The sequence below is a fragment of the Blennius ocellaris genome (genome assembly GCF_963422515.1).
Source record: "Blennius ocellaris genome assembly, chromosome: 12".
Lineage (NCBI taxonomy): Eukaryota > Metazoa > Chordata > Actinopteri > Blenniiformes > Blenniidae > Blennius > Blennius ocellaris.
In genome coordinates this window covers 9070010-9094039 of record NC_137661.1, presented here as the reverse complement: position 1 = coordinate 9094039, position 24030 = coordinate 9070010, and the positions used below count along the sequence as shown (strand labels likewise).

At 40.2% G+C, this 24030-nt stretch overlaps 1 protein-coding gene across 1 annotated transcript in view; it reads right to left on the bottom strand.

Moving 5' to 3' along the window:
• Positions 1-15908, bottom strand: part of LOC308137179 (contactin-associated protein-like 4) — a gene marked incomplete at both ends in the record, with an annotated part of 104882 nt that extends 88974 nt beyond the window's left edge. Inside the window, one exon of the mRNA XM_080505756.1 lies at positions 15824-15908. Coding sequence (XP_080361882.1) covers positions 15824-15908 — 85 coding nt within the window. The remainder of the gene's footprint in view (positions 1-15823) is intronic.
• Positions 15909-24030: the final 8122 nt, after the last annotated feature.

The window sequence follows — 24030 nt, the reverse complement described above, 5'->3', positions numbered from 1 at the left end:
ACTGACACAAAGACCTTGTAGGCACATTATGTAATATTTGAAGTTAATTAATGTTAGAGCCAGCAGCTATTGCAGGGAGAGCTGTCAACAATTATTATTGCTCTTGTACTTTAACGTTAAAGGCGAAGAGACAACAAGAGACAAATTGAAAACTGTAGGTGGTCTAAGGAGAGCCGCACCCCCACGTCCCCACCTCCAACATCTCAAAAGTCAACTTGAGATGTCAGGTAATTGTCGGGCAGTTGCAAGGGTATAGAACGGGTCACCACAGCTTTATGCTTGTTTTGAGGGCATTTTGCATGCAGAGGGGACATCTTCCTTTGCAACGATTGTTTACTGTTTGCACAGTTGATTTTCTTGCATACACCCATATTACCTGATATGATAACATGACTCCAGTATATGAGGAAAAAGTGGCCTGGTTCCAGCCTGATCCCACATCTCAAAAGCAATACCGAGTTTAATGGTGACTCTTATTTGCCCATAGTTTCAATTGGTTTCATGGTTTATGGTGAATTCATAACAATTGCTATGGACAGTACTGTCTTTCACACGGCAGCACACTACATATTCAGTGTGTGCTGCTGGTCTCAGTCTCATGATAACACTCATGATGCTGCTCGTGTGCTGTGCAAATCAATTAAAGGAATGACAAAATAACAAAGATAGAAAGTCCATCCACTGTGATTTTTTGGAGGGCATTTTCTCTTCTCTTGTATTGCTTGTTTATTGTTGTTGTTTGATGGCTGTTTGGTTGACTGCTGACTGTGCAACAAATTGCCCCTCTGAGATTAAAATAAAAAAAGATTGCCTCTTCAATCCATCTGCAGCACATATGCCACTTGACCATTTTAGTGACATAGTGTTCTCCCCAGAAACATGAGAGGAAAGCCAAATATGCTGAATACCAATAAGCATCCTTTATATCAACAAAATCAAGTAAAAAAAAAAAAATGCACTATTTCAGTGTCAAGTTGTTAAACTCCGCCAGCCTTATTCTATCTCAGTTTGTCAGTTAGCAGGATAATGAGCCCCTGTGCTACTTGTTTGTGCAGAAAACAGCTGCTCATGTTTTTGGTCTGTTTGTTAATGTCTTGTACCCACCTCTCACCCTTTACCAACATAGTGTAGCCAAATAGGCTTCATCACAATCAATATGTGGGACTGAAACTAAGAGGGTTTATCTCCACCTACCAGTGATAAACTCTCAAAACCCAAATAGTGATATCTAAATAAACTATAAAGAACACATTTTCACCCCACAAAAAAAAAAGAAATTCTATAACATTTGAATGAAAATGTCTTCTTGTTTTATCATTGTGAATAACAAAGAAAAGGAGTTTGTTTTTAGACCCTTAATATTTGCCCCTTGTTCTTGGAAATCTAAAGTATCAGAATCATCTTCAGTCTCTGAATGTGTTGCTGTTGAGGTTTTTGAGACGGCGGTACTCTTAAACTTGAAAGGTCAGAAGAAAACAAAAGCAGAGACGCTGTCTGATCACACACATCCCAGAGAACAGACTGGATGACGAGAAGAAAAGTGTTTGGCAGACACTTCAGGCTGAGGTTGGAATGAGAACAAGTCAAGCGTAGTTCTTACAGTGACTCTCTTGGCCTCCAATGTTCAGGTGCTGAGCAGTGAAAGTCTCAGCATGACTGAATGCCTTTAAATCTTCCTCTTGTAGAGAACTGTGTCGGCACAAATGGAGACATCTGACTGACAAGCCCCCACTGTCTGTGACGTCTCATCATATCATTGTCAGTGTCTCACTAACATGTCACTGACAGTGTGGTCAGGAGTTTTTAATGTTGATTCAAAAGAAGCAATGGGAATTAAAAAATAAAATGATGGGTCCGCCCTTAAGCTTACATAATGATATGTCAATATATATTAGTTGTGTTTGTGTATTGTTCCCCCAGACAATTGTGTTCCTCGTGGACACAGGACAGTCGGACCAAGCTGGAGTCTGAAACAGCTTGTTACTGCCGTCAGCCACTGGATTTCAATAAAAGCAGGAAGGACTCAGGATCTATATCTGCTTATTCCAAGCTACAGTCACAGGAATCCAACTCCAATCCTGGTTCAAACTGAGCAAATGTCAGCAGACTGGCTGGGTCATCGGTGTGTTACAGGGCCAGAACAGACAAATACACAGTATCTCACACAACTTTGGGTCATTTGGAATCACCAATTTGTCAAACAATCATATGTTTGCATGGTGGGAAGAAGACAGAGTAGGTGGAGAAAACATAACCACACTCAGGAGCGACATCCAAACAAGGGAAAAAAAGTAAGAGTCATCCAAGGAAACACTTCAATGTGACAACCGTGACAGAAATTGTCTTTACAGTCAAAAGTATAATAACGAATTGATAACAAATAATTTTGTTGCATTGCATTGAGTATAACAGTTATTGTGTCAAGTCAATATTTTTTACAATTACATTCCCCCAACATCTAATGTTTGTAGTCTCAGGATCATTATTCTGATAAATATCTACTGAATTGTCTTGAAAAGGTAGAGGAGCCCCATATTAACCAACCTTTATGAAACTTAGGCCGCGAGCCCCACCGCAAAATATGAGGCGGGACTGGACAGAGACGGTTTTTGTGCATCTCCACTGACAAAAGCTGTGGATGGTACCAAAAGAACCGTGACCAATGGTTACAGTTTTTTTCGGAAGCCCTCCGTTGGGTCACGTCGCACAACAGAATGTGTCCCATAAGGAGGAGCAACATTCCAGCCGTCTGCCGATCAGTATTGATCGTCTGTGGTACAGTTGCTGAAGACAGCAGACATGCTGCGAAGATGACAGATATCTCTGGATAAAGGAGCAATTGAGCTCATGCCTGTGATCAAGAACAATTATGAGGATCTGGTGATATATACATTGTTGTGGCTTTTACTGCTGGCAAAGGAGTCGAAGGCAGTTCTTGTGAGATGGTATTTATACCCACATGCATGGCAGCTCGTACCACAGGGGTATCCCACAGTGTGCCAAATGTTTTACCTGATTACTGTTGCTAATGACATTACATACCTGAGCTGCCTATCACAACCTCACCTACATTTTAACTGTGTTCTCTGTGGTATGACCACGCAACAGAGTTGGATCTGGGTGCGCTTTGCCTTACTGTCCCGTTCCTGCACGTATTGTGTGGTCGAACTGCAGATTAATGAAAACAATTGCCCGTCCAATCAACCGATAGCACTCCAGCCAGGTGATCCTACTGACACCGTGCTTTGTTTTGCAATATTTGCCATGTGCAGTACATCATCTCCACAGGTGTTGGACAAATCAATGCTTCAAGCATTGGTAACAGACTTTTAGAGTCCCTGAGAGTCAAACAATTCAAAATCTAAAGGTGAAAGAAACCAACCACCTTTCATCTTGAGTGGCACTCTGTTTGGTTGTATTGCAAAGTAAATTATAATAACTTCCAAATAGCACTTGCCAAACTGTATTGACAAAATGTTGGACTTAAAACATTTAAACATTTCAATCAGCTTTTTCTTTTGCGCACACATATGCGTACAGTGTTGCTTTGTAAACTTGGTGACACGGAGCAGCTCGCAGCTGAGTGTGTTGCACTTAAGGACCTTCAGTCATCAGGATGACAGAAATCTCCAATACAATGATCAAAAGACGAGTTTACTCTGCCGCCTGGTCCATAGCTACAAAACACCCTCGATCAGCATGCTGGAGACAATAGCTTTATATTGTTTCTTTTGGAGGCAAATCTTCTGATGAGTAAAATAAATGCCCAACATTAAAAGCTTCAGCTGGTTCCAGGTGTCACCAAAGTGAAAATTTGATGTCCTGTACTGTGCTGACCTAAATCAAAGGATTGCGATACGTAGCTTGAGGCTAACCAACAGTTTTGTAACTTGGCATGTTTTCCTTCAGCCAGTAATATCTATTGAGAAAGTGGATTTTTATTTGATAAAAGGCAATTTCTATATGTCAGTGAAATATGGCCTCTTCTAATTCTGTGTCTGGGTTTTACTCGAGGTCAAGGTTGTCAAGCTGCGCTGTTGTTTGCAGCCTTATTCTGATTTCCTTGAATTGGTATTCCCACCGAAGAAGGACGGTGTAGCAAGTACTTGCCAATTTCCATTCAAGGTGACGTGCAGTCAAGCGAGTTAACCTGAAGCAGGGCAGGTTTTGTCATTGTGAAAAAGATGCTGTTCATATTTATCATCTGGTATTTTGGCTCAAAGCAGTTTACTAAAATTCCATAAAGCCACACAAGACTGGTAACTTTAAGGGACTACAGCTGTGTTCATAATAAATTAGATTTACCAGACTTGGATGACTGACAATCTTTGCAGGCATAGTAAAGTATCTTCAACATGAATTTAACACTCTTATAATGCAACTGATCACATTGTAATCTGATAACACTGACTATATTAATACAAGGCTTGTCATCTTTATTGGTCAGTTACATCTGCCAACTCATTTTTGTGAGGATATTTGAGACTCGTAAGACTGCCAGATTTTGTTTCGGTTCTTGTTCCTAAATCATATTATTAGTATAATAATGTAAAGGCTGAATGCAGGTGATCTTGAGTCACCTATATAAACACTGGGAGCCGAAGACGCGCTAAAAATTCACCTTTGTTTTACATGGAATTGTAGAAGTATTGCTTCTAAGTCACTTCTTCTTAAAAATCAATTACTTCCTCAGCGAGTCATGTTCAGGTTAATCACCTTCCGAGCTCTGACTGTAGTAGATTTTTCATTTGTTTTGGGAGTTTTTTTTTCCGAAACCTTAATCCTGAAACATAAGTCTCAATTTCTCACTCTCCACACGCTTTCTAAGTTGTGAATGAAGTCATTCTGTTGTGTCATTATAATTATCACTATATTAAGGCTTTGTAAGCCAGCTAATAGTTGGCCTGATAGTGCAGTTTGGCAGAGACTGCAGTAAATGCTGTGCCAGCTTTGGCTGCAGACCGGAGCCCAACAGTCTGACAGCTCAGCTGAACATCTCTGCCATCTGACTGCTCACACTCAGAGAAATGTCTGTTCCTCCTGCAGGTCCTTGTGAGTCAATTAACAGCACACCAGGTAATTCTACTGACTGTCAACAACAAGACCTCTTGAGTTATGACATTTTATTATGTCCATAATGTTGTTGAGGATAAACTCTTATATAATTAACGCTGAAAGAGAAAGAAAACAAACGGTGCCATTTATTCCATGATAACTGCATTGACGCAGTGCTTCATGGGAGACAGAGCTAATCAGTAAATTAAATGATGATTAATAGCAGCCTGTGCTGCAACAAAGCAGCAATTAACACATTTATCTGAGGTTTAACACTCGTCACATGAGAGCACATGCTGAGAGCAGAAACCATGAAATACATTTGAAACAAAAAGACCCACAGAGAGAATTGCTGCAGGTTACATCACTTATTAATGGACAAGGAAAGAAGCGTGGGATAAGTGATGGGCATAGTATTATTAATATAGAGATGAATATGTTTTTTATGTTTTTCCAATGAAGAAAAAGGCACTTAATCACAAAGATCTGCATACTCACTATGGAGTCTCTTTGAAAGGACAGGATGTCAACTTCTTAAAAAATTGTCACTCAAACTTTGGTAATCGTGATACTTTTCTACTTACTTTCTCTTTGCCACAAGCAGTTAGATTTGGCTCACTCTGCAGAAAGAAAACTTTCAGTGATTTTTTTATTTTAAGTAATCGAGTGAATTGTTGACTATTCGCTTGAAGGCATGAACGGCAATGAAACTTTATTTTCTCTAAGCTTTTTTCCTGGTAGTTGATATTTTCTTTGTATTCACTGCAAAGGATTTACAATGAATTAATAAATAAATGAATAACATTTACATTGATGTAATTATTAAAAGTAATGAAACGTGACTGGTAATTGGGGAAGTATTTTACTATATGACATCCTGACTGTAATTTTCAACGTGCCTTTAAAGTTTTACATTAAAATCTAGCATCTAACTCTTTCTGGATCACATTTAGTTGTGTTTGTGTGTTGGACCGGGTTTCTGTGGGTGTCACTGCAGAACGAAACCCAAATCATTGCCTGTGCTGAGGACTGCTGAGTATCAAAGAAAATGTTGAGGAATTGTATTTTTTCCTTTACAACTTGTTCATGTTTAAAAAAAAATAATTCACCCAAACTAAGCTTATTTTTTGTTTTTTAACTAATGTTTTGCATGGGTGAAGCCATTTGGATTGAGCTCTGCTCATTTCAAGCAGGAATTTGCATACCCTTCTCCTCCAGCTAGAAATGTAGCAACTGTAATACAACAGCAGCCAGGAAGGGTCAAAAACGATCATTAGTATGTGATGTTGATTTTGTCTGACCGATTAAAAAAATGGGGCTGAAAGGAAAAGGCCCTTTAAGGTCACCAATTGAACTAACATTGTTCCCACAACAGGTCCTCCACAAGAGTTCTTTTAATGATCAACCCCAAATAAGGTTACTATTTTACTCATTTTATACACTTCATATTCTTTTCAGTGCTTTTGCCTGCCAGTACAATATCTACAATTTGTACATCCAAGGTTTTCACTGGAATCTGTCCATCCCTCTAACTGATCATTGCAACGTTTCTTATAGCACAAACATCAAAGCAGCATATCTGAAACCCCAAAGAGATCAATTTGAACGTCATCTGTTCCCAGAACTTGTTTCCAAAACCACTGTAGTTGATCCAGATGTTGTTTTGCATTTATCAAGTGTGATGAGAGCACAAATCAGGTTTTATTTTAGATTCTGTTTACGAACTAACATTTCTCATTTCCCCGTGTCTCTCTGTCAGATTATACTATACAGGGCATCTCATGGTTTCTCTTACTCTTGCAGTTGTGGTCATCAAATTTATATTTGACTTTAACATCTTAATCCTACTTGTGAGATTTGTAAAATGAGACTTTGAGCACTTTTTTTTATAGCTTCCTTCTGCTTTGTGAGCATATTTCCACTTCATTTGCAGATCCACAGCCAGTGGCTATTCAGAGCACATTGATGTCGAGCAGTGCGGGCAAGTTTTAAGTGTAATAGAATTTAGTTGCTCCTGCACTAAAAAAGGTTGACATATGCTGTTGACTGTTGTCTCGAATCACATTTCCTTGTGAGTTAACTAAGGTCAACCAAATTAATGATGCCCTGAAGTTGTACCACAGAACAGAAAACCCAAACCACAATAACAAATGATCAAAAATCTTATTTTATAATTTATACTGAAGATACGTTTTCATCATGGATAACTGTCTTTAGTCTATTGGGTCTGTCTGTCTGTCTGTACAAATAAAGCAGATACATTTCTGTTAGGTAAATTTGTACTTTATGTTTATTATTAGTACTTGATATAATGGGAATTAACATTTTGTAAGTTATCGTTGTTTCATGCATGTCTATTATAACCACTGTTCACTGGTTCACACCTGCAAGGGCACGAGTCTTTGTATTATTGAAACTGTACCACTCTGAGACTCTTCAAGGTCTCTGGCCTCTGGGCCGGGGGACATCTTATCTGAGACTCCTGCTTCAACTGTGTGAACCATATAGAAGTGTAACCACACACACACACACACACACACACACACACACACACACACACACACACACACACACACACACACACACACACACACACACACACACACACACACACACACAGGCCTGGAAACCAGTGTTAACCTGCTTTGTCTGTGTATGAAAATGTAACCGCCTACTCTAACTTTGAATAAAACTGGGCAGAGAAATGAAGATCGTGGCAGATCGGTGAACTTCAGCTCCTGAGGTGAATTCATTTCTCTGTCCTTGTACAAGCTGACTTATTGTTTTGACTCTTTATTGCTCTCGATACTGGGGTTGTCTCTCTTTTCATTCTTACAGGTTTTGAACCTAACAATTTCCATTTATACATAAAGCTGGCCAACATCTGTGATCTTGTAACACTTAAGGAGTTAAGGAAGTTAAAATTCTTGTGGAAAACAAAGTGCACTGCTTTACTCATTTTGAAAGTTTAGATAGCATATGAATTTATCTACAAATCTCAGTGAAGATTTTCAGTCATTTTATATATATATAATTCAATGTAGTTCAAAAGTTTATTTTTCTTTTCCACATTTTTGATTATAATTCTTTAATTTGTGTTCTCTTTCTGTTGGTAGAGTGGGTCTTCTGCCAACAGAATAGATTTTGAAAATGTATTTTAAGTCTCCTTGTGCAAACTATTGAACCCAAAGTTCCTCCCTACATTGTGCCCACTCTTTTAATGCACGCTGTTTCTATTGCAGTAAAGTGTAGATGGGTTTAATGTGACAGACTGCTGATGCTGCAAGCCAGTGCATGAAAAAAAAAGCAACTTACATTGTTTCAGCCTGCTAATAAACAAAAACTAAAACTATAAAAACGTCTCCAAAACCATTTACTCCGATTTGTTATTGCAAAACTATTGAAGTTATAATTTTAACTGACAACATCACAAATGGATGTCAAATGTGTAATTGGTTGAGTTTGAAGGTAAAGTTCACAAGGGAAATTGAGGTAAATCTAACAATTAATGCTACGACATGGTGCACATCTCTCATTGTCCCAATATAAACCTATACACTAAATAAATTATAACAAATACAGAATTAGATTTCTCCATGTTGGAGTCAGCTCAGGGAAAGTGAAATTACTTTGGATTCACACCTAAAAAAAAAAATCTTAAAAATATGCATGTTTAAACTCAGTCAGTCAGAAAGTCTTTTCCTATCAGCAATAATCACAGCGATTTTATTCCCACTCTAAATCATCCAGTTTAAGTTTTCAGTCATCATAGGGAACAAGACAATGCTTACCTCAAAAGTGAGTAATTAAGAAGATTCACGAGAAACAATCTCAGTAGCACGTCACAGTCATACAGGCCCACAGGTGGCAATATAGGAACGGGATGCAGTTATGCTGTGCATTATTGGCGAAACCTGCGTTGCTGTGGAGCTCAGAGCTGCAGCCGAGTGAAGCTGCAACGAGCGGAGTCAGCCCAATGGATCTGACAACACGCACATGCACTCACAAAGAAAAGTCAGTGATGGGTGAAATGAGAGAAGGAGCCGGGAGTGTCACTGCATGGCTAAAAGACGGAGGGCACAGGCAATGAATGTCCACACAGGGCACTGAACCAAACTCCTGCACTTTTTTACCACATTACTCACTCCCTCTGCTTTCTTACTCTACAGCACTTTAGGAAATCCTTCAAATTCTCTCTGCTATTTTCTTGAGAACATTTGTCTTGGGGTGAACTTTAACCAAGCACCTTTTTACTAATAAATGTCACTTTTTGCCTTCCTGTGTATCTAATGAGATTCGTGTCACTTTTGGTAGAAGAGACTCCTGGCGAGAAACGTGCAATCGCGTAAACTTGAAACTAGCTGGAACGGTTTTAAATCCACAATCAAGAGGTGTCATGAGTAATCTTATTTGCATTTATGAAACATTTTAAATGACTTCACTGATGAAGCACGCAATATCGCTAATGCAGCCTCAGTCACACACTCATACTCAAAAGGCAAGGCAGATGATATTCATTGGATACTGTGATTATATGAACAGAACAAGATATAAGATCAAACTGTTGATCTTTGGACAGGAAGACAGTCCGCTTAACCAAGTGAGACAAATCATAATCAGTTGGTTGTTGACATTACAGCTTATTTTATTAATAAATAACTGTAAAATGTAAGCTAAATGCACTTGAAGTTACTGTACAAGAAAAAAAAAAATCTCAAAAAGAAATATACTTCCCATAAAAGGTACAGCTTCTGCACAAGAGAATAAACCAATACACCAAAACAAGACCTTTACACTCATTTCCACAAATGTCCAACCTGCAGGTGCCTAAATCAATCACACCAAAGTTAATATGTTTACAAACAAACCAGAATTTGTCACCATCCAACTGTTTTTGTTTCCCAAACTGACGTCATATTGCAGCAAAAGCAAAAATAAACATTTGTCCGATTCAGTCTGAAAAAAACTAAACAAATCCAGACTTTCTCAAAGAAAGAGTATTGAAGCCACGAGGATAGTTGTGAAACTTTTCATTGATCGTTTTTTCCAGTTCGAGATTGAAATTCGGTGTACAAACGGGATCTTGTTCACACACTGCCTCGGGAATCTTCAGGCGTTTCCATGTTTGTATGATTGTGATAACGAATTTCCTTCAGAAGGGTATCGACACATTAGAAATGTACATCATCAACTAAAACTGGGTCGTACATTTTTCATTTCATTTCTCCCGTGTGGATTCTGGTGGAGGAACTTCAGTCTATTTAGCCTGCATTCAACACTCCTGCCGTGTCAAAGCCGTTTGCACTGTTAGTCACATTCAACTGATTCACACAGACACTCGTGCACCGGTGACAGCTGCCATGCAATGTGCTCAGTCTCCTGTGGGAGCAATTTGGGGTTCAGTGTCTTGAACAAGGACACTTTCACATATGGACGAGGCAAGATTGAGGCTCAAACCTCCAACATCGGGATCAAACGACGACATGCTCGACCAACTGAGCCACAGCCGCCATTAGCAGCATGTTGTGGTTCTTAGTGGACTATTTAGCTGTTTTGCTCTTCAAAAGCTGGATAGTCATCTCAAAAAGGGCAAAAACTATATATATATCTTTGGAAGTGTGAATTTTAGATGCACTAAAATATGACCCCGACTTGTCACCATCTAATTTAGTCTCAATCCAATAATTGGAATTCTCTGACTCATCCTGATGTGTTCAAATGCTGAAGCAGAGAGTCGGGGTTTCCTTTCCATGATGCTGAGGAATGATACAAGCAGAATCCTCACAGGTGGGACTATTTCTATGGACGTATGATCTCTCTAATTTTTCATTTCCAAAATGTTGACAGGTGCTTGGATAACTGTACCTCATTCACATTTTTCATTGAAGAATAAAATAGTATTTGCTGTCAAAACGTTGAGTTTGATTTAAGACATTCTAAAGTCTTGGGACCTCGCTATAGGTGGCATGCAGATAACAAATAAGCATCCATTATTCAAATTAAAAGCTAATGGGAGGATAATGGAAACTATTTCAGAGTTCAGAGTCTTCAGGTGCACAGTTTAGGGGTGCCGGTTTGTGGTCAGTGAGAGCCTACGTTGGAAGTACTGTGGACTACAGCACTTTGGGGTTTTTTCCAAGTTATGCAACAATAGTATGTGCGAGTACGATGCAACATCGACATGCAAGTTGCATCGGCTTTTTTTTTTTTTTCATTTGATCCATAAATAATACAATTCCCAGATTGTTGGGGTCAAATATAAGTAAGTGTAAATACATTTTTGAAATCTTTTGCAATCCAAGTTACTGAGCTGCCACTAGTCCGCTTCCACGTCACTCAGACGGTGTCTAACATACTGAAACATCTTTGGTTCCTAAAAGCTTCTGATTGAGGATTTTTTTTTTTTTAGGGTTCAAAGTCATTTTTTTTAACTTAGAGAAAGCAGCTGACAGAACAATCTTGCCACATGGTCCATAGCATTACTATTGAGAAACATTTTGATCACATCAGATCGTATCGACCAAGTGAATTTGTTATGGAACTGAGCCAAGACAGATGAAGGGTCCTTAAACTACTCAGAGGAAATGAACATCTACAACTTGGTGACAAGCAAGCAAACTCCATCTGTTAGCAACGATATGACTGAAAGCTGTAAATTCATAACAAAGTGTGGTTGGATTTATTCTGTTTATTTAATCGGGGTATACCACAAGCCATCTAGCGCCACAGTATTTCCGGTAAAAAACATGCATATTTCCTCATTAATGATTTTTCCTTTTTTAACAACCTTCTGAACTTTCCTCCAGCAACACAATTCCTCGTGAGGCTTCATTCTGATCAAAGAGATCCCTTGCAGTCTGAGAAAGAAAACTGGATAGTGAGTGAAATGCTTTGGCACCTACAGGCAGTCAGAAACGGGCGAATAATTTACAGTTGAATGTGTCACTCAGCGTTAGCACACGACGCATTCTGTCAATAGCTGATGCCTGTAGTTTCTATTTTCTTGCTGCTTCAGGGGGCGACAGTGAATAGTGACTTCAGCAGAATGTGGCTGATTCTTGGACCGATAACAAGTCATCTGATATAAATGACGGGGCCATTTGATGAATGAGTCTGTTTTTAGGAGGCAGACGTCCGCCAGGGAGCTGGCCTTGGGCAAACACAAAATCCCTCAGGTCACAAAGGCAGATGGATGGACTGCAGTTCTCTGTCACTTTTATCGCTTAACTACTCGTCCCTGGATTATTAAATCTAAATTCATGACTGGCAGCTCCAGGCTGCCACAACCACCTTTACGTGACCTTGACTTCATCACTGCGCTCCTGCTAAACACATGACACCAAAACTTGAGGGTCATTTATCGTCCACTGTTTTGCTCTATTGTCACACTGGTGACTGTCCGGTCACACCATCTCCTTAAGCATAGAAGACACTTAAAGCTTTTTTTCCTGAAAATGCCTCACACGTTCATCTCAAAGTGATTTCATTCAGAGGCTTATGTTGTCGCAGTGCAAATCACCAGCTCATTGAAAAGTAATGAATTGTGATGACAGAGAGAGAGGGGGGGGGGGGGGGGGGGGGGGGGGGCTGTATTCATAAGAAGCAGGAAGCTTGGCTCAAATTGAAATCACCTTCTCTTTCAGCACTTTCTTTTTGTCTTAGTCAACTGATTTCTCCGTCTGTCTGCAGACTGCATTTGATACGCTTCCTTCCCTTTGAACCCCCGCCGAGCCTTTAACCTCAGCTAGTTAAACACTCAAACAAGAGTAGAGGTGGAACCCACAGTGTTAGCCGCATGAGAAATGAAACACTCCCAAATGTACCCTGCCACTACTACCAGTGCAATAACCGCAATGAGGACAAAACTGCGCTTTCAAAGGTAACATGTTTGTGTGACACTGCTTGTTGTAAAGTGGTTCTCAATGGAAAAACAGATTAGGAGAATGTATGTAGAAGAGCAGAAGAGTCATGATTCTATCCATCTTGGATTCAGTTCAACCTTTTTTTTTTCTTTTAGGTAAAAAAGTTCATGTGCTTAATTCAAGCTACCATAATAGAGGTTCAGTGCAATCGTTGCCACTGTTTTCCAACAATCAGTTCAACAAATAATTAACTCTCCGTTAGTAAGTGGAAATTTAGCTGCTTTGTGAGGTATGGCAATGGGTTCTTCTCTACAAATACTATGGAAATACATTACAGTGAATACAAAAAAAAGCACTGCACTTAAATCACTGCAGTGGATTTTGGGGTGAGCTACCTGACCACGTTTAAAACAGCAATGCATTTACAGTTGTCTTGAAAGGTTACATAAATAGATGCATAAACAAAGCCGATAGGTGCATGAACCGGAGCACTCTCTGTATTAACAACATATGAATTGTGTTTCAGAAAGTACGTTTCTTAAAAAACTGTTGGCAGGCGTACATAAAGCTGTTTAACCACCTGGAGGCACTTCTGATGTAACAGCTTCAGCAAAAAAAACAAACATGTGGGAGAGCAAGCAAGAAAAAGAGTGAACAGCTATGTATATTAGTTGACAAAGACAGAGAAGAGGATTACAAAAGATGATGAATGTGACAATGAGGGGAAACTTCTCATTTTCCTTGTACAAAGTGTGAATAATATGGCAGTTCTTCACTGAGCCATGCCAGTTTTATATTGCTGAGGAAGCACAATCTGGCCAGAGGACAGGTTGTTATGTGGATGATAAAGACTCAAACTCATTATAACGCAGGAAAAACCCACAATGTGTTTGTCACAGAAAAGATGCCTGATTTCTGTTTGTCCCTTGGTGATTATGTACCAGATGATTGTTGTGTCTGAGGCAATCAATTTCATCTGACTTTGAGCCAATTTCAGTCAATAATGTAAACACAGATTTTGTAAAGCTGTTGTCTTTTTAAATCAATACAACCAAGAAAACACAGTGGCTATCGACACCCCTTTTTCCTAACCCCCCCCCCCCCCACACACACACACACACACACCCTAAAACCTGAAGATTTTCATGTATGGGAAAGCTTCTGATAGTTGTGGGTCATATTGTGTGAACAGGGATTGTCATTACTGAGACTATCTGTACATTAGTGATATGCATCTGCCTCATGAGGCTACAATGACTTGCACAGAGAATCTATAAATGTTTCCCAAGTATCTCAAAGCACTGGGTTCACAGTTCCACAACAGCCCACCTAGCAAAACTGCCATTTGAATTTTCAACCTACATTCGTACAACTTTTCTTTTCTGCTTTCAAATGGCAGATATTTGTTACAGATGTTTCAATCCCATCTTGAACCCTTCTTCGCTGAGTGTTTGCAAACAGCAATTTAAATAAAGGGAAAGGCGGCTTCAGCCTGTCAGTTTGGTATTCCTCCAAGCTGTTGGAATCCACATCCAGCAGCTTCTGCTCTTTTTCATGAGCGCCACTTTAATTCGGATGTATTTAAAAAAAATATTGTTTGACTGGAAAGAAAGTTGCTTTATGGTGGTTGCATGACGCATTCAAATCCCAGGTCATTTTTTAACCACATTTTACCAGTACTTTGTGTAACATTCTTGTAAAAAAACAACAAACAAAAACCTATTCCGTGTAATTTCAAGTGAAAATATTCACTGTTTGGTGTATTCTTTGCTATTTTTGTGCCTCCAGCTACTGAATAGTTGCAGCATATTAGGGTAATTACTTTATAGTTAAATGAACCATTTTGCTCTTTCAGATCTCGTGAGAAAACTAACTAATCTCACATACATACAGTAACTACAGAAATAGTTTTTTGTTTTTTTTCTTAAAACAATTTCTCTCAAATAACTGTGAAATAAGCAAAGTTTCCAGTGGTTTATCTTCTAGAGTCTAGACTATCCCTGTGCCAAAACCCACATTTCAGGATCTTTTCGAAGCATCAAATCACATTCAAAGCAGGAGCAGCAGCCGCAAGAGAAGCAGCAGCATCCTCCTGTGCGGATAGACCGTGGAGAGTCTCCTCTTCTCTCTATCGCTCTCTAGGAACGCCAAATGCTGGAAAAGCGCAAAACAAAACAAGATGCCTTGTGGGGTTCAGCATATTGTATAACTCGACAGCCATAAATCCCCAGAGGATGCGCACTCCCCCGTGGTGGTCGGATCAGACCCAGCCAACTGTTTCATTCACTGAATAAACCGCAGGAGATGGGGAAACTGGGGAAACTGGGGAAACTGGAGAAACTGGGGAAACTGGGGAAACTGGGGAAACTTGGTCGCAGCGTCGATCAGAATCCACTTGCTGCTGCAGCCTCAACTCCCTCCCTTCTTTGAAACTGTAGCTGAATCAATCAGTCATCAGTTTTGCTTCAAGTTAAAATTAAGATGCTTTTTGGAATTTCTCCAGTGTGGTGTTTTTACTGTTTAATGTCTTTGTGAAATCATGTGAATCTGGAAAATGTTATGTTATGACATTTAATTTGTTCTTCAAATACTTTGGGACTGAACTATAACTGATCGCTTTTAGATTTGGGATTTTACAATTTGTAGAAAAGAGAAGAACTTAAAGTTTCGTTGTTTTCCTTTTGTTTTTGTTTTTTATTGCGCTCTTCCAATCCAACTTAGTTGCTGACAAGTCGGAATGCAGTGTGTCAGCGGCGAAACGGTGTGCCTCCAGATTTTGGTAAATGTCCTTACAGCTCAGTGAGGTTTCGGTGTAATAATTGACTATAAGGGGGGTCCCTTTCAAACCAAAACAAGCCTCTGAGTGTTCCAGGCTGGCGGCGCCTGGAGCGCACAGAGCCGCTCACCTTCTCCACCTGTCCCACAGGAATCCAGCAGCAACCAGGCGATCAGCGCAGTAATTCCAGAGAGTCCTTTAGTCCCCACGGGCATGTTGAAGACTGATGCTGAGTATAATCCCGCCAGAGAGGAGGAGGGGGGGGGGGGGGGACAGTCCGTCCTTTCTCCTCTCCTCTCCTGTGCGCTTCTCCGCTCCGCTCCGGTGCGCCGCGCCGCGCAGCGCCGCGCCGCGCTGCAGTAGCCCTGCCGCCACAGTGCGTGCAGATCCTGGGCAGGGATCCGGCGGGGGGAGAGGAGACGATCTCACGCCGCCTTGTCTCCGTTAAGTGGTGGAGGAAAAAGTGTGAATCGAGAAAAAGAAAAAAAAAAAAAAAGAGGAAGGAGGAATTTTATGACTGTCGCAGGTCCGAGTTCTCTCTCTCTCTGTCTCTCTCTCTCTGTCTCTGTCTCTCTGAGACGAAAAGAGCTCAGGGAGCTCCGGAAGTTTGGTTTCACCACAGCGCAGGTGGCTTTTTATTTTTTTATTTAAGTTAAAGATAAAGTATGATAAAGGTCATGATGAGCTGAGATCAATAGAACTTTGCCTATTTCTTTGAATGCATCCAAATGGACAATACAAACGTATAGGGTTTTATAAATGGCATGACAAAATACAACCACATCAAGCTTCAACTGCAACTTGAAATAATGACTGGCATCTGTCGTTTATATTGCTAAACTCATATAACTCCATTTTTTGTACTCACCCATCGGTTCAGTGATTTCAATTTGCCTCGTGTCTCATCATCTTAACTCACCTCGGTTGAGCCTGTGTGTCTGTGGCAGCTCACCTCTGAAATGTATGTTTGTTTTTAACTCCACATTCTGTGCATGTCACTACCTCGGTTCAGAATAGTAATATCAGTGGACACAGCTATTGCTATTTTTTTACATTTGGACACTTATTTAAACAGTGCAAAATGTAACTAGAATGCAATAACTGTGGGCACAATAAACCATGGAGAAGAAAAAAATTGAATAAAATGTCCCTTCTAAGACGTTCTGAAATTGTCTGTTGTGGATCCAATGGAACTGCAAGTCAATAGGTCAAGGGTCGTAGCCAAGAGCAAGGAAAATATTCTAGTATAGGCTCTCATCAGTGTTGGTCAGTGGGACTGACAGAATCCTACCACAGAATATTGAATGGTGTAGTGGAGGCTCGAAGGTCGACTGAGACTCGCCATTAAGTGAATCCCCAGTTAATTACAATGAATTGTTATTATATGACCACATTTTACAAATATGTTCACTTGTTCATAATTTGTACTATTCTATTTTTATGACTTTCTAATCCTTCTTAACGTATGATTTTAGATTTTAAATAAAATAAATGAAATGTATTGTTTTTGATTAACAACATTTACATAAATTACAGGTTTGCTGCTTTTACTCATCTTAAATAACTTGAAATTATATTCTACCTTCCAATTGACTATGGCTTTAACCTTCAATCAGAGAAAGGGAAGGATCAGGCATCAAGCAGGGTACAAATCTCACAATGTGCTTATTTTACGATGTCAATGTTCCATCAAATAAATGCTTTTTCATTCTTCATAAACAAACATAAAAGTACAATACGTCCTTGATAGCATGGGCCAGCATCGGCACCATTCCACACACACACCGTTAGGAACATGAGAACTGGCTAACCAAGAAGGTGGTTTTCAACAGGAGAAGCTCGGACAAATAAAAGTGCTTTTTGGACATCTCCAACCTCTAAAACACAATACTGAATCATTTTATCGTTGATTAAATAATTTCTTGCTCTCTGTGCAAAACAAGCAAGTCTTTATACCTTTTTCACAAGTTTTCAACTCACATGGGAGAAATAAAACCAGTGCTTAGTCCAAAAAAATTGACAGAATTCAATTTCACGTCAAATAAAGTCCCGCTTTTTCAAAGTAAAACCCACATCACTGCATCACTGAAAACCAGTGAAGACACGATGTGTTAATCCCATAAAATCTAATTATTTATTGCATTCACTACAAAGATTTGGAGGAATTGGGGGTATTTGTTCTGTACGCACATACACACACACACACACACACACACACACACACACACACACACACACACACACACACACACACACATATATATATATATTAGTCAAAACCTGGTTCCTATAGCACAAAAACCCAAACTTTTGTGTCATTGCCAAAAGCACACACACATTTCCCTAAACCAAAAAACACAATTCACCTGTTTCCACATGTTTCTAAATATTCAAAACTCTTTCTGCAAAACCTCACACAAAAGTGGCCAAGTAAATCATTAATTGCACTGTGTTCATTCAGCAAACACGTGCTGTCAATATAATAAACTCAAGTCATCATAACCTAAACTCAGAGACCAGACCCTCCTCCAGGTGAAAACACAGCCGAAACATTGTTAACGCACCAATCAGAATTGGGGGTCAATAAACAGAGCCAAGAGGAATGTTCCTTTGGAACATTGGATTCCAGCCACGCAGAGGTTGAGAGACAACAGAGAGGAAGAGGACAAAGATGGGGAAGAGGAAGAGGATGAGACAGCAATTGGACAGCGTGCAATCCCACATGTTCCGGGCCAGAAGGGAGGAAACATCAGCATGTGTGCAGCCACTAGCAATGGCAGCACCACCACCACCACCACCACCACCACCCGACAATACTCCTTCAGTACACAGCAACATTCTCCAACAGGAAGGGGAGGAAGAGCAACCCTTCTTTTTTTGAATCCAAGAGAGGAATGGTTCTCAGCATGGCAGTGGAGAGTTCATGACTACAAGCCATACACACAGCACAATCTCCTGGAGGCAACGGTGAATGCCTGCAAGGATATTTCTCTGGATCAGGGTTGGATCCGACACACAAGGATACGTTTCCCATGCTAACCTGGCGAGAGAAGACATAATGTATGAAGTTAATGAAATATCTAAGATCATGCTGATGTTGATGCTGATGTTGATGCTGATGAACCTGTATATGTGCTCACTATGGAAATACTGTGAATGAACTGTATTCTTCACATTTTAGTGGCAGTGTGTTGAATTATTTCCTCCTGTGTGTAATAAACACTCATACAGTCTGTGTTTTGACAGCTTGTGTGTTTTGTCTGAGCGTAAAAAGTGATCGAGATCCAGAAGTTAGATCTTGTACTTTTGTGTTTTTAAGAGTTTGTACTGTTGGGTGTGAGATTTGAGAAAATGGTGAGTTGTTCCAGGAATTGTGTCTAAGCAATTGAGAAAAACTGTAAACAGCAATAGCTCTAATGAAATTAACATGAGCAGATCTTTGCTAAACATAAATGCAGAACAAACAGAAAAATAACAACCACAAAAGGATTAATAACTAGAAGTTTGTTTCAAAAAGATCTAACTAGTATTAAAAAAATTGGACAATGCTGTTGAGTGTGTTCATGTATTTGGCAGAATATTCAGCAGTGCTCGTGTCATGGTTGAGCCACACTGTCGCACAGCGATCCTGGGAAACGGAACATGCGCGTTGTTTCTCACCTCCATGTCACAGTCTGCACTGCTGCTCTCCTGCTGCTGTGGAGAACCTCCATCACCCTCTCAGGCCTCCTCCCTCACCACCTCATGAAGCCATTTCCTTTCTCCCTGTTGCTGCCTGCTGGGGCTCATCACCACGCCAGTCCATTCACATTGTTCTTTTCGGTTCAGTTTGCCTGTTCTCACTGGATTTTCTCTCTTAACTCTCAGAGCATCAAACAGACAGCCGCTGTGAGGAATCCCCGTTTTCCTTTTCACAGAACATCACTCGAATGGAGTCGTCATTCTGACCAGGAACCTTTCGCCTGGCAGAAGTCGTCTCTTCCCCGGCCTTCAAACTGAAGGTACTTGCTTCACCACCTTTCCAGAATAGACTGTCAATCCACCTGATTGCCATGACGATTAAGGTTATTACTGTGACAACCACATTTGGATAACAGGATTATGTTGTCTTACTCAATAATGTCACTCTGGGGATTTCACCCAGAGAAATTGTGTTTCTTTTTAAATGATTACATGTCTAAGTACAAGGGTTCCTTCTACAAAAAATATAGGCCAGACTTGAGGCTCCAAGTTAAAAATAAATTATAAAAGAAACCTTTATCAACAGTACTAATAATATAGCATACAACACCTTCCATACAAATAGGGGAAGGGAAATTTCAGCATGAGAGATTCATATCGGACAGCGAACAACAGATGAGGGGAGGAGTCTTCCCCAAAACCAGTAGAGGAGGGAATACAGCATACAAACCAGGCAGATGCATGACAGAGACACCGAGGGTTGAAGGAAATCTGTGCGCAGCACACTGGACGACGACGCCGAGGACGAGGGACTCCACCAACCACATCACCGGCACCACGAACCTCCAGCAACTGAGAAGAGAATCAAACAATTAGTACGGACTACATGATGAAGAAATGACAAGTTATTAATGAAATGGAAACCAAAAGAATAGACAAATCACTGGAACTAAATAAGATCCACATGGAAACCAGAGAAACCCTTTTACTGTACACAAGGATGTAAAAAAACACACAAAAAACAGAACTACTAATTAGCATGATCAAAATGAGTGTTTGGCTGCACTTTAATAATTAAAAAGTTTTAAAGTCACAGCAATTAAAAGAGCTTAACAAGCTGCGCTAAACCTGGACAGGCAGCAACGCACAATCCAAAGCAATCGGGTTGTTTGGTGCGCACAATGCAGGTCACGTGACTGAATGTGAAACACTCTCATTAGCAGAATTTGGATCATTTCACTCATCCAGTCCCACTATCTCACCGCAGTAACGACCAAACCGACAATCCAGAAAAATGGCAGTGTTATGAATGCACTAACTATTTAAACGACTTGCGTTAAAGTCATTTGAAGTATCTCCCACTGTGCAGCATCACAGAATCCGTCACTCCCAACTCATTTAGAAATAAGCGCAATGTGCAAAACATAAGGAGATTTACATGTGATTTGCATACATATCATATCATATCAATACAGGTGCCGAGAGGTGTATTTTGGCTTCTATCCACTATGCGTGGCTTCATTTTCCCACTTCACTGTATTCCTCAAATGAACACTAACAAGACCTTGATGGTGAGCCAGAATGAGCTGCACAGCGCCCGGTTCATTTCCTCACTGATACAGTGCACCGCCGGCACTGATGAAGCTGCAGCATGATCATATTCAACAAACCACGCCGAGTTAGGAGTGATTGCTTGTAGCACAAATGAGAGACGGCACCTGTTTGTGGACGCTGCATGGAATAACGCTGCTTCTCTTCAAGACCTGTTGATGAGCAGGCTTGGGGAGTAATGGATTACATGTAATGGCGTTACTTAATTGGGTTACGAAAAAGTAATTGCAATCCACCACAGTAGAGGAGAAAAGTGTGTGTGTGTGTATATATACACACACACACAACTAAATATTTCATAATTAATGAGGTCATTAGTTAATTTCAGAGTTAATTTTGCACTGTGTATTTTCTGGAGGAAACAAAGTTTCCTGACTGATGAAAGCAGTGAACATGTACCAGGCCCAGAGGTCCTGAGTCGCTCCATCAAACAGACAAAACCTGCCCGTCCCAAAGTGCTGTCAACTGACTGACATTTGAATTTGTCATTGATGGTGTTCAGTCCTTCTCCTTGGTTGAGCACTTCCATTCAAAAACCTCATTTAGAAAGTCATGGTTCTATTTTTTTTTTTGTTTTTTTTTGGTGTCCTTTTTTAAATTCAATATAGCGACACCTGATTGAAGAACACTGTGGGTTTTCAGTGTTTCTGTTCAAGTTGAATGTTTCTCCAAAGAAATAGACTGAGCAAGTGACCAATCTCCTTTACTCTCTTATCTTTATATTTGGCATTGAAGTAATCCAAAAGTAACTAAAAGTAACCCAGCACATTACTTTTACGGCAATTAGAGCAAGTTACTTATTACATCTTTCATCAGGTAACTGGTAATGGTAACATTACATTTCCAACATAACCCCCCCCCCCCACCCTGCTGTTAAGTCTGCTATAACCTTTATTACCTAACTGTAAGCAAAACTAAAACTCTGTCTTCAGATCATTTATTTATTTAAGACGAGGGGACGCCATGGATTTCTGTACCTCTTGTATTGTATTAGTATTAGTAAACACAAAAACCAAACAAGTGATTTAAAGGAGAGTCTTGCAAAAGGCAGGACGAAGAAGAAAAAAAAGGTACACACTTATCAACAAGCAAACAAATGGAAAGGAGGGAGAGAGGGACAGACACGCCCAGCTCCCATACATACAGTACGTACTGGCATTCCATTCCATGTATATGCTGCACAAGTATTAACAGCTTCGGCCACAGACCCTCTGCTCTCCTCCCTCTGATGCTGAGTGGCTGTCACCTAGGTCCATGGCTGCACCAGCCGCTGTCCAGTAAGGCTTCTTCTGCAGCCAATGACGTTGTGGTACACCCACACAACCTGTCAGATCTTTCACACAGCTGACAACAGCTACGCCCAAGATGAGGGGAGCCTGCTGTGGGCAGCGCCAGTAACACAGCGTCAACAAACTCAGCAGTGATCACTACATAAGACCACAAAAGGACCTGGTGGGTAAACATGAGAGAGTCGTTTACTCCTCACTTTAGTATTTTATTGTTTCAATTAAAACTACGGACGGAACGTTACTTGGTTTCATTCTACAATGCACATTAATCTGTATTTACATCCATCAATGCATGCGTGTTTGCAACTATTCCGAAAAAATGACCTTTCCTTCTCTTCCTTTATCAGCTTTAGTCCATACAACACTTTATCTTGTCTCTGTGAGAAACACCTAAAAACACTTCTGGAGCTTGAAAAAAACGACAGGCAGGACATTATGCCATCGGGGGAAACAATACGCTGTCACCACGCTCTCTTCATTAACCCTTCTCCCCATGCAAAATGAAAATTGGATTGATGCTGTTTGTTCTTTTGATTATTTGTTGCCAGTCCAAGAGATCTGATGAAATTGCTTCACAATCACACAGTACATAAACCCCTTCTACACTGGAGGTGCAAGAGAAGTAATCCAAGCCATAATGTAAAAATGTGTCATGTTATTTCATCCTGCTCCAACGGATGTGTTTTGATTATCACTATGGAAATAACTATTCCTTTGCTGTTAAAAAAAAAAGTGTTGTTGTTGAATGCACCTATTGCTTCTTTCATCGTAATGAATATGTTTGTGAATATATTTATTTCCTATATATGTTTTATTAAAATGGTAAGTAGACGGGCGTGACAGAGAGGTACTATCACTGATTACTTGGGGGGGGGGGGTTACCAATTGAGACCTACACTGTTTTTTTTGCCGACGAGTTAAAGAGCCTGTGTGTAACTTGTCTTGGAGGCAACAATTGAGAGATGTCTGTGCTGTCCATGTGATATATGTAAAATCTCTGTTCATATTTGTTTCGAAGTAGTTTCCAGTCATTTTAAGAAATTTTGACACAGACTTTTTGGGAGGTGAACACAAATTATGTTCACCTTCACTCTTTATCTGTGTTTTTTTTTTAAGGGCCAAAGCAAAAACACTGTCCTCACAGGAAATTGTGTAAAAGGCCAGTGCCGAGGGAAATACACTCCAGAACTGCAGTGATTTGGGAACATTTTTGTACCACTGTGTTTTTGGCAGAGTGAAAGCAGAACTCAGTCCTGGTGACAGAAAAGGCTGCAGCCAGAGTACAATGCTGGGTATATCAAAACTGTAGGAATGAACCCATTTGTATAGGTACGTGTACTGCAGACCGGGATTTTATAAGATACGAGATGCCTAAATTTCCCGTGGGATCAATGAGGTGTCTATCTGTTGAGGTGTGCGAACACTCGGAGGCAGAACTGCTCTGGAGGGACAGTCAAACATCAATGAGCAGCAGCAAAAAAGACAAAGCTTCCCATATTAGTAATAAACTCCAGTGAAAAATGCTAAAGTAGAAATGTTGCAGTTGCTATAACACCTGGTACAATTTATGACTGAAAGAAGCTGGTATGACCTGCTACCACCCCCCACCCCAAAAAAAGTATGTATAAGCCAGTGTAGATACATACACGCTAGTCCATTCAGAATGTTGTGTAATCTCCATTTTCCCTTTTCACAGAACATTGCTGAAATGGATTCATCACTGACCACGTCTCTTCCCCAACCTTCAGCAATATTC